The sequence below is a fragment of the Quercus suber genome, unplaced genomic scaffold (assembly GCF_002906115.3).
Source record: "Quercus suber isolate HL8 unplaced genomic scaffold, Cork oak 2.0 scaffold_678, whole genome shotgun sequence".
Classification (NCBI taxonomy): Eukaryota; Viridiplantae; Streptophyta; class Magnoliopsida; order Fagales; family Fagaceae; genus Quercus; species Quercus suber.
In genome coordinates, this window is record NW_027070119.1 from 336,038 (window position 1) to 355,730 (window position 19,693).

The 19,693-nt window shown below is 33.3% G+C and overlaps 2 protein-coding genes across 2 annotated transcripts; both read right to left on the reverse strand.

Moving 5' to 3' along the window:
• Positions 1-2,051: 2,051 nt before the first annotated feature.
• Positions 2,052-7,509, reverse strand: LOC112038138 (uncharacterized). Its single transcript, XM_024070956.2, has 7 exons — positions 6,944-7,509; positions 5,454-5,525; positions 4,857-4,915; positions 4,564-4,720; positions 4,090-4,170; positions 3,786-3,875; positions 2,052-2,421 (listed from the first exon to the last, which is right to left on the reverse strand). The coding sequence occupies exons 1-7, from the start codon at positions 7,241-7,243 to the stop codon at positions 2,302-2,304; spliced, it is 879 nt and encodes a 292-aa protein (XP_023926724.2). The 5' UTR covers positions 7,244-7,509; the 3' UTR covers positions 2,052-2,301.
• A 4,529-nt stretch (positions 7,510-12,038) lies between these two features.
• Positions 12,039-19,450, reverse strand: LOC112038136 (probable apyrase 6). Its single transcript, XM_024070953.2, has 8 exons — positions 18,620-19,450; positions 17,582-17,694; positions 16,964-17,071; positions 15,645-15,699; positions 13,412-13,603; positions 13,213-13,310; positions 12,898-13,094; positions 12,039-12,770 (listed from the first exon to the last, which is right to left on the reverse strand). Exons 1-8 carry the CDS (start codon positions 19,200-19,202, stop codon positions 12,497-12,499), a joined length of 1,620 nt encoding a protein of 539 aa, XP_023926721.1. The 5' UTR covers positions 19,203-19,450; the 3' UTR covers positions 12,039-12,496.
• Positions 19,451-19,693: the final 243 nt, after the last annotated feature.

Below are 19,693 nucleotides of genomic sequence, written 5' to 3' on the forward strand. Positions count from 1 at the left end.
TTGACAGTTTTTTTAATTTCTTACAAAAAGTTTTCTAAAATGGATGATTAATGTATTCCTTAAGAGCACACATTAACTTGTAAAATTTTTCAAAAACTAGGGTAGGGAAAATTTTTCACATCTGCTATCCAAGTGGCAATCTCACAACTGTTATTGGTGATTGACACCTATGTAATAAAATAATAATATCTCAAATATCACTCAAAATTTTGAAGATATGAAAGAGATAACAATAATTTAAAATACATATTATTTTAATAAAATAAAATTTTGTGTGTATCATTAATTACATCTATTATGATTGATGACATATCATTTTGTGAGGCCTATTTTCCTTTTTAGTAGTGTTAGGGATATTACTAATTTGGAAAATGCTAAGAGATTTTCTTAGAACAATGGTTAACAATTCATTTAAAGAAAGTTTTTATGAGAAAAGAAAAAAAAGTAATTAATGTTTTGATAACTTTTTTCATTTTCCATAAAAATGGTGTCAAAACTTTCTTAAAATGGATTGTTAACCATTGTTCTAAGGACACTTGTTAGCATAACCCTACTAATTTTACTACAATAAGCTTATAAATTGATGTGTCGTCATTTACAAAGAGGAAATAAATATATTCATTTATGAGATGTTGAAATCTCCAATCATATTCATTGTTATATCGGTTTATAAGTTTTATATAGTAAAACTACTTGTAGTGCCTTTAGCATTTATTTATTTATTTTATTTTATTGTGATTAAGGACACATCAATTAATTCAATACATAAAGGCTCTTGTTTCTTGAATAAAAAATCTAGGGTTCAATCATATCTTACACTAAAAAGTAAAAATCAATTAGTATCTTAATCCAATGATAAATAGCAATCATCTTCAAGTAAAAGCCATAGCATTAAAATACCAACGTATGTATCTAGCATTAATTTAGCCCACTAAATGGGCCAAAGACGTTCATCTGCTATTGAACAAGCTAAGATTTATTAGAGTTCAATAGTGAAGATGTCCCTTAGTTTTGAGTGAAAATTGAAGTGATGCTCTTTTAGGTGGTGTTTGGTTCCTGTTTTCAGTGTGAATTTTATTTTCATTTCTTATTTTTGTAGGATTTAACGTGAAAAACTTATTTGACTTTATTTTCAGTTCTCATTATCATTTTTAATACCCAAAAAATGTGGATATGAAAAAGGGGAAAAAAAATGAATACAACTTTTTGGTTTTTTTTTTTTTTTTTTCAACAAATATGGATTCAGTGGCAGTTCTGTAAAAAACCCAAAGTTGATATGCATTTTTAGAAGTACAAAATTGGTTCTAGGCCCATTTATCAAACCCCTTTGAACTTTGGGGTTCAAAATATATGTCCTTAAATTCCTGTGATATTGGAATTATTCAATTAACATTTAATATTTAACTGCTATATAGCTTAAAAAGTTGCAGATCTTAACGTCCATAACATTTTCACAACAAATTATAGGTAATTAGTTGTTATTGGTTCTAATTTAAACTTATCATTAATATTACTTTTCTACCTTACTAATAACAACCTGCCACATAAAATTTATTATGAAAATGTTGTGAACATACCATTTCTCATTCTACTGATCATTGGTTTGATATACCAAAATTGTAAAGGATTAATTATTTGCATAAAAATTAGTAAATTTTCTTTGTACCAGTAACGTGAATCTTAATGAAAATGATACATTATTGAAGGGTAAAAATTGAGACTAATTGCTATGTGCTGCAAAAGAGATTGTAATGATTTTTGTTTTTATTTTTATTTTTGAGAAAAGGGGGGCTGTAATGATTTTAAAACTTTTTTTTTTTTTTTGATGAATGATTTAAAAACAAAAAACTGAATCATTAAAAAAAAAAAGGAATAAAATTGAATCATTACAAAATAGGGGGGCTGTAATGATTTTAAAACTTTTTTTTTTTTTTTGATGAATGATTTAAAAACAAAAAACTGAATCATTAAAAAAAAAAAGGAATAAAATTGAATCATTACAAAATAGGGTGCAACCACATATTTATGTGAACAAGACGGCACATTCCCGATAAAAATAAGGCGATTCAAGGTGCTCATGCCAACGAATGTGTTATTAATCATTTAATCTATACATAAATAGAAAAGGTAAATACAAAACCATGATAGAATTTACCACATATATAACCTTTGTGTTTTCTTTTCTTTTTTTTATTTTTATTCTTTCTGGATAAAGGAAATTTTATCGTCTCTAACTTCTGCCAAATCACTATCTCCGTATTGCACAGGAAACTATGAAGAGTTGTAGCATGGCCATACAAATTAAACAGGTTCCTGGTGTGAAGGCATTGTGGCTCCTGGTGCTAATGAAAATTGTAGACCTCTACCTTGGCCAGACTGTAGCACAATAGCAACTTGAGTTGCTGCCAAAGCTGCAGCCTCCTGTGTCACCAAATCATGACGGAACAATTTAAGTACAACCCATATTGCATCACAGAAAAATATTCAAATTCTCAAGAGTAAGTCCTTAATGTAAGCTATTTGCAAACAATAATGTTTTAGTGATGAGACTAGATGCAGAGCTAATGACAAAGTTAATAATTTGGTGGCAAGATACTTTAGAATCTAAGGGCTTTCAATTAAGTAAGACTATAAACATAGTATAGAAAATGTGTGTGTGTGTGTGTGTGTGTGTATAAAATAAAATAAAAGATGAAGATAAGGTACAGCTTGATGATCAAGAGATATCAAGGAACGAGAGATTTCCATATTTTGGATCAATAATTCAAAAAGATGAAAAGATTGAAAAGTATGTGAATCATAGGATAAGAGCAATGTAGATGAAGTAGAGAAGCATATCAAGAGTATTATGTGAATGTAGAATACCTAATAAGTTAAAAGGGGAAATCTTATAAGACTATTAATAACCAACTATGCTCTATGGTGGATGTTGGGCTGTTAAGAAGCAACATATTCCTAAAATGTGAATTTGAAATGATGTTTAAACGGATAAGCAGAAATACAACGAAAGAAGGGATTTGAACTGAGAAAGTTCATTTAAAGATAGGGGTGAACCCATTGATGAAAAAATGAGGGAGAGTTGCTTAAGATGGTTCCGTACTAAAAAGTGAGATGATTTAAGTGTAGGGAACAAAAAAAAAAGTAGAAGACAAGAATAACATTAATGGAAGTACTTATCAAAAAATAATATTAATAGAAGTAGTACAATTAAGAAAATATGAAAGAGTATGACATTGGATAAAATAGCATGGCGAAAAAGAATACATGCAGCTGACTTGTTGAAGATCCATAGCCAGCCCTAAAAAATTTTTGAAACTAAGGCTTGGTTAGAGTTATCTAGAGATGAATAAATTTTGCATTGCATATTTATTTACCAATATAGTTTATCATAGGCAGCACTTCTTTTTTGTTTTTTGTTTTTTGTTTTTTTGTTTTTTTTTTTTTTTGGGGGGGCGGTGGTGTTGTTAATGTCTAGGAAGCATGGACACTTCATTTAGGGTGCGGTACCCATGTCATACCCATATCCATGTCCATGCTTCCTAGGGTAACATAGGGAACCTTTCTTAAAAAACAGCTAACCCCGCCTTCATCCAGTAAAACCTAAGGAAAACTAACCCCGCCTGCATGAACTAGTTGTTTGGTAATCTAGGGGCATTCAACCCTAATGGGCTAAATAGTTTACGCTAATTAGGCAGCACAGTGGAGAAAAAGCATAATAGGTTAAAATAATGAACGAAACAATTTAAAAAATTACAATTAAGACTAGAACTAGTGGCAAAACTGACCTGTCTTTGACGTCTACGCTGCAAGATACTGATGGCCCAAGCCATAATATAGCAGGGCAATAGAAAACCAGCAGCTCGAAGCAAGAAGAGCTGCAAAACAGCCACTAGATATCAGCTTGCTAAACCACACAATGACCATTTATTTTTAGTATTAACCACACAATGACCTACAAACTAAACAAATCAGAAGCAAAACATCAACTATGTATCAGCACATTCAACCACAAAATGACCTTAGGACTAAATGGTCCAGCAACATACAAGCCCTTTAACAGAAATAAAAACATGTTCAAATTCCACTTACAGAGAAAAAAGTAGACGTGTCATCTTCACCATCAGGATCTGTGATGGTCAATGCATGCCGCAAGAGCAAGAGGGCAATTAACTGCCAAAGAAAGCAAATTAAGTCCTTAACTGCATGGTGTATCCAAAAAATAGGATATAAATTTTTTTTTTTTTTTTAAATGTCACTTCCATGACCAACTGTAATTGGCAATTTGGTGTAAATACTATTTTAAAACTGGAAAGTGGAACACCTTCAAGGGCTTAAAAATCATAGCATGTACTCCTTGTTTTTTCATTTCTCTGAAACATCTTTTCCATAAAATATTATATACTAATGAGCTATGAGCATGACTACATGGGGTTAAGAGATTTCTTATTATACATGTGTGTGTGTGTGTGAGTCAGTACAAGCTTGAACGCATGCAGCCATGTGATGATTCATGGAATTCAGCCTAAAAGTTCCAGTAAAAGGGTTCAAAATTTTATAGCTTACAATTAAAGCAGCTGAACGGCAAAATGCAGCTCCACTGGCATTTGAGGATGCATACTCATCATACTCAGCTTCCAAAAAAGTACGTTCTGCCTCTGCAATTGCCAAGATGCGAGGATCACTAAGATCCAAAGGGGTGCCAGATATTGTCCAGCCTCCACTACATGAAGGAACCATCATCCAAAAATTTCATAAGACAAATCCAAATTGATATCTATAACACATAATTATAAAAAACCACAAAAGTATATACTTAGATATTTGGAAAGGGAAACACATGAGAAGATTTAACTTACCCAATATTAATGGCAGTTTCTTCAGGGCGAGGTGGTGCAGTATAATCAGGTTGATAAGGCTGTTAATCAGAAACAAAGACCACCATCAACAATGAAGTGTATTTTAACGTCTTAAAAAGAATTTAATTAAAGAAAGATGCAGCCAAAACAATCCTAAGCACACCAGCATCTAGTTTTATCCCCACCCCCCCACCAAAAAAAGTTCACTGGAAACAAAGAGGTAGCCTACTTATCTAAAGGTAAAATGTACATTAGCAATTAACACATCAATTGGTACAGTATGACCACACTACGCATAAGAACTCTTTGAAGTATAGGTATAAAGGTTTAAATGTATGGCTTCTATTTCAGTTCAAAATTATTTTTCTTAAGACAACAGGAAACCAGTAGGTTCAACCCATGACTAATTATATTGCATCTTTAATCATCACATTTCCAAAGGTAATGCATGCTGTGCCTTTCTCATCTCATCTCAAGATTTCCTTGAAGAAAAACATTAAGTATCATAGCCGTCAGAGTTGTAAAATATTAACTTAAAAAGCATCTATGCTTCTAAGGAAATAGCACAAAGCATAAAAGGCAAATTCAAAAGCATACCTGATGGCAGATCTCACAAGTTATATCTCCTTTCTCATTGCACCAATGCTGGACGCACTTTCTATGCGCATACTGAGGGAAAAAAAAAATTAAGCCATTAATATACCAGGAAACCAAAATAGCAAAGAGAACTAATAACAAATTCACTGCATATAAATAAGAAAAGAAAAACAAAACATCAGAAAAAAGAATGAGCATTGTTATTCTCAGAGCACTTTTTTTAAATAAGTCATTCCCTGAAATTTTTCTAGTAGCATCCATGGCTTAATAAAGTATCTTAGTGTCTGTTTGTTATGTCTTAATATTATTATTATTATTATTTTTTAAGTGATAAAAATTTCACTATAGTACTAATGGAATTGACTTGCTAGCTCTAACAATAGTGTTCCATAGAAAAGACTCCAATTCCAAACCCCCCCCCCCCAAAAAAAAAAAAAAAAAACACGATAATGAATAGCCATTGTTTTGACATAATCATTATAGTTTTGCATAAATTGACAAGCTAGCAGAAATTAGTATAAGGATGAACAAGAATGATTCTTAATTCATTGTCATCAAATGCAAAATCATTTCTAACTGCATGATTAGTGGGGGAAAAAATTCTCACTGCACTGCAAAGGGTCTATTAGCTATTGCCATTAGCTTCACCTCTAGTGACCTGTAAAAAGGTTTTATGATGCAATACAGCACAGCAAACTCCGACCCAAGATGAAGCACCACTACTTTTCAAAAGTAACCTCATAGTGAGTTTTATTTTTTATTTTTTGAAAAGTAATAAATATTTTAAAGATAAGGAAAAACCTCATAAATTCATAATGACACAACACATTTACAAAACCTATTACCATCCACAGAGGCACTCCGAATCAACTAAATGGACTTGAGAATTTCAACAAGCTTGGAAAACAAATAACCACAGTGCCTCTATATACACAAAAAACAATAATAATAACAACAATAACAAATCAAAATTCTAATAATTTGTTTCCTTAGAAGCAAATTCATTTCCTAACTTCGGATTTTTGGCCTTTTCCCGCCTTGTTTTCCATAAACTGAATTTTCATCTCCCACAGACCGACCGACCAACCAACCAAACACACACATTTTCGACAATAACATCCTACTCTAACCTATAAAACACAAACACAAACCAAACACTACTCATTTCTTATAATAGCCATGTCATATAATAAAGTCTAATCCCACAACAATTTACCAACAAAGCCCATACTTATGTAACCCTTATAAAAAAGGGTCCTTCCGACTCGCCTCGAGCAAGTAAAACCTCCGGTCAAACTAACCCACTCGCCAGAACCAGTTTGCGGGTAATCCAAGTTGGTCTAATTCAACCAAATTGTAAACTTGATAACACACAATTCAAAATCACATGTAATCTAAACATTTTTAGGGTACAAACACATTTCAAATACCTCAAAAAAAAAAAAAAAATCTAAATTCAACATAACCCCATTTGAAATAAGCGATTATACCTTGAGGCTTCCACTACAAGCACAAGGATTCTCCAAATTGCTGACGCTATCTTCCTCCTGACAAATCCGACATTCCGCCATTTCCATCAGCGGCTTCTTCTCCCCCTCCCCCTCCTCCTCATCTCCATCTGACCCATCGCTACAAACTTCAATTCTCTCATCATCATCACCATGATCATGATCATGATCATCACAAGATGGGCCTGCAATTTCTGGGCTTGAGCTCGGCCCAGAAGAGCTCCCAACCTCCTCAGCTGGACGAACCAGACGGTCCACGTACAACACCAAGTGATCACTCATTCTATCTATCTCTCTTTCCCTCTCTCTAAAAACCCTAAAATTTTTTTTTTTTTCAAAAAGCCCTAGAAATTTGGTATCAAATTTGTGAAATTTGATCCGAAAATATGAAGCTTACAGAGAGAAAGAGAGATTTTTTTGGCTTTTGCTTTGGTTTACGCGTTTTCTGGGAAAATGTTTTCCTTGGGGGAATTGGTTTTATTGGCGTGGGTTTGGGATTTGCCGAAAATAAGGAGTGGGGGTAGTATTTATATGGAGAGTGGAGTGTCTTCGGATTCACCGATCGTCAACGGGGGGGTTTGCTAAAGTAAAATTGCCATAACTTGTTTCCAACGGCTTTGAGGGCATTTATGTCTTTTCACAATCATCCCATTGCCGCGTAAACAGCCCACCAAACCAAGAGGATCCAATTGTTTTTCTTTCTCTTCTTGTTTGTTCCTTTTCTTTTTCTTTTTCTTTTTTTTCCTTTTTTTAATAAACTATATATTTTTTTCCTTTAATTATGGTCAGTTAGTAATGTTGTTTTAAATTTAAACTTCTAAACTGCATTTCTCCTTTTTTTAATTTTAAAAAAAAAAAAAAACCTCTTCAAAATTGTGTAATGTCCTCTTTTAATTGTTGGTAATTAGTTGGTTTCAGTTAGTTTAATTAGTATAAATTTTATCGTTTAGTAAGAGATCTGGTGTTTGATCCTCGTCTGCACTAAAAAATCAATCGGTATTAGATATAATAATAAAGAGTTATCATCAAGTGCGAACGTCATAATTTGAAATTATCTAAAATAATAATATAAAATAACAGTTGTTAATTAATACTTTAATATAGGAGGATTGAAATCAAGTTCTTCCTATTAGGAGGATTTCATTGAGTCGCATGGTTTTTGGAGTGTTATGTATTCATTTAACATGATAATAAACACTTTACATCTATTGTTAGGATTTTTGTCACATTAATGAAAAAATTATAATTTTTTTGAAAAATGTGTATGTAGGTTATCAATTTGAATTTTTGTTGTTAAATTTAATGAAAATCCTAACTATAAAAAGTAAAATGCTTATTACCAATAGTTAAGATGAGACAAGATAAATATCTATAGATATTTATTTATTACCAATAGTTAAGATGAGTAATATATCTATAGATATTTTAAAAGACATTTTAAGTTGTGAAGTTTAGGGAAATTGCAATTGAACCATATTTAAGATTAAATGTACAATTTATCCCTTTTTTTTAATATCTAACTATTATTATTATTGGGGAAAGGATAATTGTCAATGTTCTTTAATAGTTTAATGCACATATAGATAGACTTGTAGTGGGGATATTCTTGCTTTGAATTAAATTGGGAGAATTATCAAGATAGCTTTATCTTTTTAGAATTTTGTGAGTGGGTGACCAATGGAAAAAGGAAATATTCAAAAGAGATTACTAATTCTATTGTGTTTATATTTGGATGTGACAAATTTTGGTGTTGGATTAGGATTTGCAATAAATAGGAGAGCATACTTTTTGACTGGCCAGAACCGACTCGCCTCCACCAATTGCCACCCCCAATGTTTCCCAATCAAGGCTTCAAATTTTGTGATGGTTTCAGCTTCTTGCCACATGTCAGTTTACTATGGAATTGGCTAAGCAAAGGCAATAGTCTATTATGGTGATTATCCACCTCATATATTTGGATTTTCTTTTTTGAGATACATAATCTACAATTCAAACATCTTATCTGTGTTACAGCTTCTAAATCCATTTCATACAGCTCAAAAGACCACTTCATTATTTGCAAGACAATGAAATTGATAATCTCGCTATGGGCCTTAGCCATATGCAATTTCATCTAACAATAATTATTACTCTCTTTTTTTTCCTTTTCCTAATGTGGGTGTCTAGAATTCACTTACTATTCTTTCAGTTACATAGTCTCTCACATGCATAGAATAATTATAGAGAAAAATCTCTTAATGTTGACTCCAAAACATTGGTTAGGAAATTTAAATATAAAAATTCGTGAATTATATCAAGTTTAGAAACTATTAGACCAATCTCTTGAGATTAACAAAAACATGAATCGACCCACTTGTTGTGGGACTCGATATATTAATTTTAATAGGGGTATGAGGACCTCATAATGTGTGACTTGTTTTTTTTTTTTTTTTTGATAATCTTGTGGTTTTTATTTATGTAAGATAAAAATTATACTTTAACATAATTTAAGTGTATATGTGTGTAAAGTTCTTTCCTGAAGATTTGAACTTCGGCCGTTACCCTCTACACCCTATAAGCACTTATATTTGTAGAGCAACACCCCACAGTGGTTAATCCTAGGACTTGTTAAAGTAATAAGATTGAAGTATCCCTAAAAAAAAGTAATAAGATTGAAGTCTCATTCCTAGTATTATTGAGGAACCAATTGGTAAATTCAAAGTAGAGTAAATGACACTCACAAAAATCAGAATAATTAGAGAGAAGGCATGGCCCCAGTGACACTAGAAAGTAGAAGGTGAAGACCCAATCACCCAAGCGACGAAATGGACTAGTACCTTGCTCTTTCAGGGAAGCAGTCTTTGTAATATTCGAGAAGACTTTTTCCAAGTTTTACTAATGTATATATTTATTATTGGTGATGGCAATTTATAATTTTCTATTTTGCTCTAGATATTTCATTTTGATTTTCTAGTCCTTTGACTGTCTTCTTTCATTTCTTAATAGCCACCAGTTTTTTAGTATCCATATATTTATTTATTAGGAGGCCAAAAGGCTGGCCCCAATTGAACCAACCAATTTTGTGTGTTCACTTTCACCATTGTTTACGTCAATTAATAAATGTGCCAGAGAAAAAAAAGACTTACAACTTACAAGAATCTATGATTTCTTTTTACTCCTTCTATATTAAAATTCACCATCCTATGTCCTTTTTTCTCTGTTTTAAATATATGATATTGTTAATGTTATAATACTTAATTTTATTTTATATTGAACTAGTTTATTGATAAAATTAATTTTTTAAATTATATTGTCTTTTTTTTTAATTAGTTTTTGCTTTCTATGTTCGCAGAATTTTAACTTGATCATAAACCAATGTCTATTTCATTAATAAATATTTCAATTTTTAAATTGGTTTAAAAAGTTATATTTTTATTTAAAATACTAAAATATGACTTAACATATTAAAATTAAGATATGGTTTGTGTCCAGTGCATTTGTGTACCGAACACGATACAATACAAACACATATTTAAGACTGGACACTTATCCACATCATATTGTATCCAATACACAAATATACTGAACACAAGCTTCGCTCTTAAAAAATATATATCATTTGTTCGACACAACATTTATTCTTATAGAAAAATTTTACTTTTTCTAAAATTTAAAAAAAAAAAATATTACACACTTGTGTGGATCCACACAAGTGTGTAATAAACACTCCCCATAAAAGATCCACACAAGTGTGTAATGTGTGGATCCACACAAGTGTGTAATAAACACTCCCCATAAAAGAATATAGCCAACATAACATTTCTATATTTTAAGATTTGCATCTTATAATAGACGTGATCTTGCGCAAGATTTATGAGGAAATTGTCTTCGTAAAAAAGAGAAGAAGAAGCAGTCAGATAAGGCAATAATGCCTTCAAAAACATTACTGAAATTAAAATAAAAAAGAAAAAAAATCCCCAAATCTGACGTGAGCCATGACGTGTTCTTTCCGATTCTCAAAAAAGTGCTACCAAACACTTTGCTTCTCTCTCTCTCTCTCTCTCTCTCTCAATATTATTGTTTTTTGAACTTTTAGGAAGTTTCTGACCATGAACTTGTGAAGTTACCATCGACAATGACAGACCGTGTTTCACCACGACTCATAGTCCATGGACTAGAGAATTGCCACGAACAACCATCTTTATGGGTGTGTTACACGATTTCTTCTACAATATAATGCAATTTCGCATTTGAGTGATATTAAAGCACTTTTTGAAAACCATGAAATCACTATAAACGAATTGTACTCATGGCAATTCATTGCGGAATTACCAAGAACAAACAATCTTTATGTACACGACATAAAATCAAGTCAATGGAAGAGGAATTGAAAAAAATATAAGACAATAAAAATTTACCATAAATGGGTTGTTTTCGTTGCCATTCATTCTTGTTACAAACGAAGTTATTAGGTAAGGTAGATGAGCTACAATAAACAGCAATATAGCATGACCTTGATAAAGCCAACAGTTTTAGAGAAGTCAGAATTAGGAGGTTAACCATAAATAGTTTGTGGTTACTTCATCATCAATNTTTTTTTTTTTTTTTTTGATAATCTTGTGGTTTTTATTTATGTAAGATAAAAATTATACTTTAACATAATTTAAGTGTATATGTGTGAAGTTCTTTCCTGAGATTTGAACTTCGGCCGTTACCCTCTACACCTATAAGCACTTATATTTGTAGAGCAACACCCCACAAGTTTAATCCTAGGACTTGTTAAAGTAATAAGATTGAAGTATCCCTAAAATAAATTTTTTAAGTATAAGATTGAAGTCTCATTCCTGTATTATTGAGGAACCAATTGGTAAATTCAAAGTAGAGTAAATGACACTCACAAAAATCAGAATAGGGAGGGTTCCAACTTTTGCCATAGAAACAACATCCTGGTTTTGAACCTAAACTTGTAAACTTCTTTTTCTTTTTCTTTTTTTATAAGAAAGATATATATTCAAAAAACTAGTTTATGCAGAAAAAAGCATAAACCAAAACAATGAGTACAAAATTGTAGACTTCTAATTTGGGAATTGATCAAGCATTTGGTAAGGGATAAAATTAGATAAAAATAAATAAAAAATAAAAATAACTGAGATTTTTAATTCCCACTAAATACAAAATGGGAATATGATCCTTGTACCATAGCCCTACTATTTTACCCAACCTTGTAGACATCTAGCTTGGGTAATGATGAAGCATTTGGTATAAGAATTAAATATAAAAAACTGAGGTTTTGGATTCCCACTACATACAAAAAGGGAATATGATCTACCCTAGTACCACATAAAACATTACTTTATATTCTGTACCAATACCCCCATATTTATATTCAGTTCCCATCCACGTGACTTAGAGCATAATCAGGAAGCATAAACTAATTTAAATGTATCATAGTTACACAGCTTTTTTCTTCCTGATTGCGAAACCAGGGACTAGGTTCAGCGCCCTTGTGGATGAGCAATTTACCAAGTCCCCTCGTGGAAACTATTGGATAAGCAATCAATATCTATTGACACGGGTAACTACATACCGTCCTCTCTCTAGATCAAAAATTGTCTTCAACTGGGGCTTCCTCCACTTTGATACAGACCATGCCGTAAACATCAAAATAACAAAGATAGCAATTATAGAGAGCAGTGTAGGTGATTCATCACTAATAATGTTAGAGATCCAGTCAGCTTGCTCTAACTCCAAGCTAGCTGTGCTCTGTAGGATGAAAGCTCCTAAAGCCCAATCAAGTGGAATATTTCCCACCTGATTAGCAACCCCAATCCTGGTAAACCAAAACTCCAATCAATATGATTCAACTTACCGCAAACATACAGCCATATGTACACAAATGCACACAAGCGTGCCATTAAAGGAGCATAATCTGCCCAGTGGTAAAGCCAGGAAAGTACCTTTCATCATCCAAAGAAACTCCAAGACTGTCATGAAGTAGGGCCACAATATATGCTGAAGAGAAGCAATAGTGCAGCAAATCTTCCCCTTTAAATGAATGGTATTTCTTCTTCAACTTTGACCAATCTTCTCCGCAAAATCGTTGTCCAGCCATCGTCAATTCAGAAAGATATGCCCTTGGACCCAAGCGAAAGAACTAATCAAACAGAAACAACACAGAGAAAAAAAGACTCAGAAAAACATGTAACTAGTGCATCTAAATGGTAACACGATATGTTGACCTAACAAGAAAAAATAACAAATTAGCTATATACCTTCGATGTATAGAAGAAATTTTCAGTCGCCAAAAACTTTCCCTGAAGTTTAGGCATAAAAGTTGATCCTATGTAGCAATGCTGGTAAGAGCATTTCTCTGTATTCAGATAAAGAAATGATCATCCTCACCACTATTTGGAAAAGAATGAACAGAAATTCTGTGAAACAAGAAGGTATCACAAAGTGAGTATTGCTAACCTTTTCCTTTTTGTAACAGCATTAATGCAGCAGATCTGCACTCTGAAAAATTCCCCTTAGATTGAAGATCAACTAAATTTCTATTCTTTTGTTCCAAAGAACCAGGAGAAAGCTTCCATGACTCTAAATTATGTGAGTACCCCTTAGGAGTACAAGGATCTATGGAAATTCCCTTATGAAGAGATTCATCAACTGCATCAATGGAAACTTGTCAGAACTAAAGAAAAATAATTTCCTCCTACTGTAAACCATGAGGCATTATGTGGTTATGCCCCAAACCCTCTCAATCAAAGATAGCGACAACAAATAGAAAACGGTAAGCAGAAATAATACTTTTGATCAGATATGGTCTACTAAAAAACTTCCATTAAACCTGCACAAAATGTATGAATCCCAAATCCAGGTTTAAAGAGAGGTTTTTCTTCCCCTTGAGGTAGGGGCTTTAAGACAAGTAAAGAATGATGTTCTTTGTGCTGTTTAATCAAGCCAACTTTATAATAAAAACGATAGCAGGTAAACGAGGAGTCAATTTAAGATTTAATACATGTCATCTTTTCTTCCTCCCTTGCATATTTTCTAGATTCAATTTCTCAAAGAGGGCAAATTGTCTAGTTAATTCTGCATGAACATGTTATTAATCTGACATGTATTAAAATCCGATTTCAGTCAACTATGATATGGGGCAGCATTCCACAACCAAGAAAAGACTTTCAAATTCATATATAACTCAATTACCTAAAAGTTCTAGATACCACTCCTTAGATCTGCTTAAATCAAACCATCTTACATGACTACTGCACTGCTTCAATTTGTTTCACAATAAATACATAAAATAAATTTGAACAAATTTGACATATATATAAGTTGAGTGAGAAAATGGCATCCATCATTTCATATTTGATTAAGCATATGCCAGGTAATAAAGACTTCAATTACTTTATGGGAAAATGAACAAAGACCCCCTGAGGTGTTAGTCAAAAATCAAACTGACCCCCTGTCCTTTTGATTTGAAATTAAAAACCCCTAAACTTCAGAAAATGCCCAAATTGATACTTCTATTACCAGTCCATTAATGTAGTGGATAGAAAATGCTACCACATGTGGTGCACAGGATAGCATTTTAATATAAAAGTTCTCTTTAACTTAAATATTGATAAAAAAAATCATTTTAATATTCTAATTCCCCCCCCCCCCCCCCCAACCCCTTCTTTTTCTGCTGCTTCTTTTTCTCTCTTACTTTACTCTCCTATCTCCAGCAACCACCACTTGACCACCAACCTTGTTAATAAATAACACTAACTTCTTCTCTTTTAACACCAATAAAAGAAAAAAAAAAAACCCAAAGAAAACAGAGAGCAACAACCAAATTCTGACACAACCACTCCAAAACCATTACACAGACATGATTCTGCTGGAATCACCCAAGCGTCCTCTAATCAAAAAACACCGCCCTGAAACTTTTCACCAGCAACCAAGACCCATAACTGCTCATACCCATAATTTGTCTCCACCAACCATGAGCATCTTTCAACTCTGACAACAAACCTGTGAAAATCCATGCCCACAAACACCACATAACTAAAGCCCCGTGGCCTCAATGCCCAAACCACCACTAAACACCTTAGGAAAAACTATATTCCAATAAACCCATCACCAATCCAACCACTATCATGGGTTGGTGCCTCTTTCACAAACAACAAAGACATAACTCTAGTGGACCAGTGTTGTATGTGTAGATGTAATGGCCATAGTATGTACCATTTGTGATTGCATTGTTGATGTAGCTCAAAAGTCGCGGACAATAGTTCTCTCTATGTGTAGGGTTCACTGGGTGATGCCTAAGACCATAGCAAAACTCTTCTTTGGATGGAGGAATTGATTTGGAAAACATGGCAGCTATCTTGTGTAGAATATGACCCCATCATCTTTTGTGGGTGCTTTGAAGGAAGAGCGACAACTGCACTTTTAATGGGATGGAGGTTTCAAGTGTCGAACTGAAATCTTTATTTGTGAAGAAGACTGTTTGAATGGTCTTGGTGCATGGGTGTTAGTAATAGGCATTCACTTGTAAATTTCAGACTCTTTCTTTTAGACGATAATTCTATTTTGTTTTACTATTCTTTAAAAGATTTTTGTGTGCATGCCCTGCCTACATAAATTCTCTTATTTTACCAAGAAAAATATTATTTATAAAAAAAAAAAAAGAGCACAAAGCAAAAGCATTGTTATTTACCCAAGTTCAAGTCTCCTGAAATAAGTGATCCCCTCAATGAGTCAAAGGCAGCATTCTGCAAAAGAAGAAAGGTTACAAACTCTCTAAACTATATAGTAGCACCTCAATGAAAATCAAAATGCAAAACTCCAAAGCATTCACAATAAGGTTACTGCAATTAGAAGCAACTAAGCAGGGTAAAATCTATAACCACAATTACATTTTGTAGTTTGCTAAAAACTAAACAAAAAGAAATAATAAAATCTGTTAGAAGGTATGATATTTTCAAAGTTTGGAAAATGAAGCTGACAACATACTTAAACACATGATTTTGGTATGTTTGGGGAAGGTTATAGAACCAAAACCTAGGGTATGTCTGAATATTCCAACCAACTCCCCTCTCCTCTCCCTCCATCCAAACAAAGGGCTAGTTTTTACAAGATACACCTACCAATTGTATAATATGAAAGTAGACTGCATACAATGTGTAATTTAGCTCTCAAACATCTCCTTAATCATCACTAACAAAATTAATAATGACAAGAAGTCTAGCAGTCAATGATATTAATTTAGATCAAATGGAAGACAACACAAAATAACAATAAGGAAGCAGCTCTATATTGATTTCCACCAATGGGAGAGGGTAAAAAAGTTGAAATAAAGAGCAACACATTTGTTCTCAGACCTCAGTCATCTAACCACTATTACCCAAAACAAAAAACCATCTCCCAAAGATTCTGAATTTTTCATTGAACCAACAAAATCACCAGATGTTCAACATGATTAACTTCAATCAATCAAATTTTTCTCTTACCTTTCACCCAAGAACACCCCAAATTTTCACTTTTTTATATAAATAAGAATATCCCAATTTTCACAATATTGGCAAGATTGATGCTAAATTTTAATGGAACTAGTGGGCCTCCTGCTCACAACAGTTGATGATTAGCATACTAGTCAGGTCATCACATTTACAGGCTAGGTTTCTAAAAAAAAAATTGTTACTGTGGCAGCGCCCAGTTAAGATCTTACTAGTTGACCAGTTACAGAATAAAGTCTTAGTAAAAAGAGGAAGAAATACCTTAATATCTCACCATAAAATATAGTACAAGAGAAAAGTAAAAGTATAATGAGAAATTCAGACCACTGGTACATAATATAATTTTTTTTATTTATAAGTAATTAAATTTTATTGATGAAGAGGAACTACCTCATGTACACAGGATGTATAATAAGATAGATAGCCTAAGAATTACAAAACAGTAACACTGGCAGATAATAATATAATAGAAAGAACACATGTCATACTGTTTAAAATTTGAAATAGAAATGAAGAATACCTGTCCAAATTGAAGAAAACTGTGGCTGTAAAGATTATATGTAATATTTCCAAATCTAACAGAATGTGAAAACTCCGGAGGGACTGACTCACTTGAAACAAATGTAACCTGAAAAAAATCAAACCAGATATTCTAAGTAATGATCTCATCACATATTTCCATGCTTCTGAACTTCCAAAACCAAGCAGAGTAAATAAAATTCATTCAGAAGCACTGCAATAGGATATAGATAGGACAAATAAATTACTAGTTGAGGCATGAAGCCAAGTTGCACTAAGTCTTTAGTTTCAGCTTTTTAAACTAATTCTAGCATGAAGTACTAGATGGGACCAAATCAATGAACTTTTGCATTTCACAGAGCATATCAATAGAATGACAAATTCTTGTCCTCTAGAGCTAGATTTCTCAAATATATTCGCTAACCACTTTTTTTCCACGTATAAAAGGTGCATACTACTCTGGAACAGCAATGCCACCACAAACAACTTGTTTGCTTGAATGACTAGCAATTCTATTGCAGTGGAAATGGCATGTTGGTATGGGACAAAATTTAAAATACTACCAATAAAGTTATAAACATTTCGAAAACACTTAAAAGTAGGGGGAAAAGAACTAAACCTGAGCAGAAGCCCCACCAAGTTCAATAACCCCAGTTGTCTGTAAGGGATCACCTCCTAGAGTCCCAAGAGCATAGTTTGCAACAACCCAAGCATATATCCCCTCATCAGAGCCTAACACAAACACATCATTCAGCATTAAGCTTCTAGCTAGGAAGTAAAGTAAAGCAAAGCAAAATTTGTGGCACTAGGGTAGATTTACTAACAGCATTTATAGGCATATGATACCCAGATTTTTTAAAGTGTCCCTTTGGGTTAGCTATTTGACAATGTGCACTTTCTTTAAAAAATAGCAATTCAAAAGTTGCATTTTAAAAACATATTTTAAGACAATTAAGCATTTGAAAATGCACCTTTTTACCCATTTTGAAAAACAATATTTTCTTAACAACACATAACCATACATCATTTTTCTTTTGTGTGTGTTTTTATTTAAAATCGTTCTTTGCTCCACAAACGGACCCACTTTTTCCTAGTTTAGCTTATTAACTGTCCTTTGGTTCTGACATTGCTGTCCAGAGGCTCAATGAACTATTCATGCAACCCAATTTTCAATCATAAGCATAAAGAATATCAGTGTCATCAAATCAATGGATCACTACAGTTGTAAGCTCATTAATTTAAATAGCACTATTAACAGAATAAAGAGTTAAACACCTGAGAAATTGTTGGATTGATCTGAACCTCGACTTAACTATTGAAATAAAAGTTCTCTAAAATTGGGCCCTAATCGTATATTGATTATGTATCTTAAGCAATTAACTACGTGTTAGAGCATTGAATGCTCTCTAAATAGCTAATAAAGACAATTGGCCATCACACAAGTGTAATGAGTAACAATTCATTGTTAACAAACATTTTGAACCTAAATCATCATATTTGTTCTTTTTCATGTCCTAAACACGAAAACATGCACATTTTTCTTTGTCAATAAGAAACTTTACCGGTTACCCTCATCACAAAAACACGTAGTTTTCTTCCTCTACAAGAAACTTTACCAATTACCCTAATTGCTTATTAAAAGAGTGAGTGGCATTACCGGTAATAACCGAAGCCCAATCGTCCTTAAACTTAAACCCGGAAGACCTCAAAACCTGTCTGCACGACCCGAGAATCCTCTCCTGGAGCTCCGAATCGAGCAACCGGAGCCCCGCAGTAGCCATGAGCCGAATCTCAGTGTCTCCCCAATGCTCCCTCGGAACTCTCCCCTTCCCAAACTCCACAAGCTCCCTCAGCGACCCGCCGGCCGCATCCGGATCATCCGAAAAGGCCGACAAACCCGGCCTGACCCGCATGGACGCCAACCCGGTTTTCCCAAAATCGTACACCGGAACTTGACCCTCGACCCGGTACCCGAAAACGTGGATCCGGGTCCCGGTACTCCCGCCGTCGATCACGATCCCGTATTTTCTTTTACTTGCTTTTGTTGTTTTCCCGAAGACTAACACGTAAGAGAGTAACAGAGCGAGAGAGACGAAGACCAGAGAGAGAATCAAGATGGAATTGGATTTTGCGGGCTTGGAATTGGGGTTCCGAGAGAAGAGGTTCGATCGGGCGATGGGTCGGATCGGGAGCTGGATCGGATCCATTTTATTGGGCTTAGTGGCATTCAATCTTCGCATCAAAGAGTGGGAATTGGCGAGAATGGAGACAGATTCATGTGAGATTGAGAGATATATAGAAAGAATGAATGAAAATGTTAGGGTTAGAGAAGACAGAGAGGGCTAAGAAATCAAATGGATTCGCCCTCTCTATCTGATTCTGATTCTGATTGTGTTTGTGTTTGATTCTGATTCTGTTTCACTTTCTCTGTTATTTTGGAAGAGGAAGCTTTTTCGCGTTGGTTACGGCTTTACGCGTGAGTGACCACAAGGAATACGTTAGAAATTTTTTTTAAAAAAAAAATTTAAAAATAAATAAAATACTATTTTGATCAAGTTTAAATAAAAAAATAGGCCAATTGTTTAGGTAGGAAAAGAAAACAACTTTTGATAAAGTTAAAGCGCATAAAATAAAATATTTTTTTACCTAGATGCCCAAAACAAGGAAGGGCGTAATAAACCATAAAATGATTTGGAAAGTTGATAATCAGTGTAAAACCCGAGATTACCAA

What these genes read in the sequence shown, in the direction of transcription:
- LOC112038136 (XM_024070953.2), bottom strand. Translation starts at nt 19,202, where the DNA reads ATGCGAAGATTGAATGCCACTAAGCCCAATAAAATGGATCCGATCCAG. An exon ending in TTGGGCTTCGGTTATTACCG is followed by an intron (nt 17,695 to 18,619) that starts GTAATGCCACTC and finishes TGTTTGTGTTAG; the next exon opens with GCTCTGATGAGGGGATATAT. An exon ending in TTCAGGAGACTTGAACTTGG is followed by an intron (nt 13,604 to 15,644) that starts GTAAATAACAAT and finishes CCATTGATGCAG; the next exon opens with TTGATGAATCTCTTCATAAG.
- LOC112038138 (XM_024070956.2), bottom strand. Translation starts at nt 7,243, where the DNA reads ATGAGTGATCACTTGGTGTTGTACGTGGACCGTCTGGTTCGTCCAGCT. An exon ending in CTTGTAGTGGAAGCCTCAAG is followed by an intron (nt 5,526 to 6,943) that starts GTATAATCGCTT and finishes TTTTTCCCTCAG; the next exon opens with TATGCGCATAGAAAGTGCGT. An exon ending in GAAACTGCCATTAATATTGG is followed by an intron (nt 4,721 to 4,856) that starts GTAAGTTAAATC and finishes TCCTTCATGTAG; the next exon opens with TGGAGGCTGGACAATATCTG.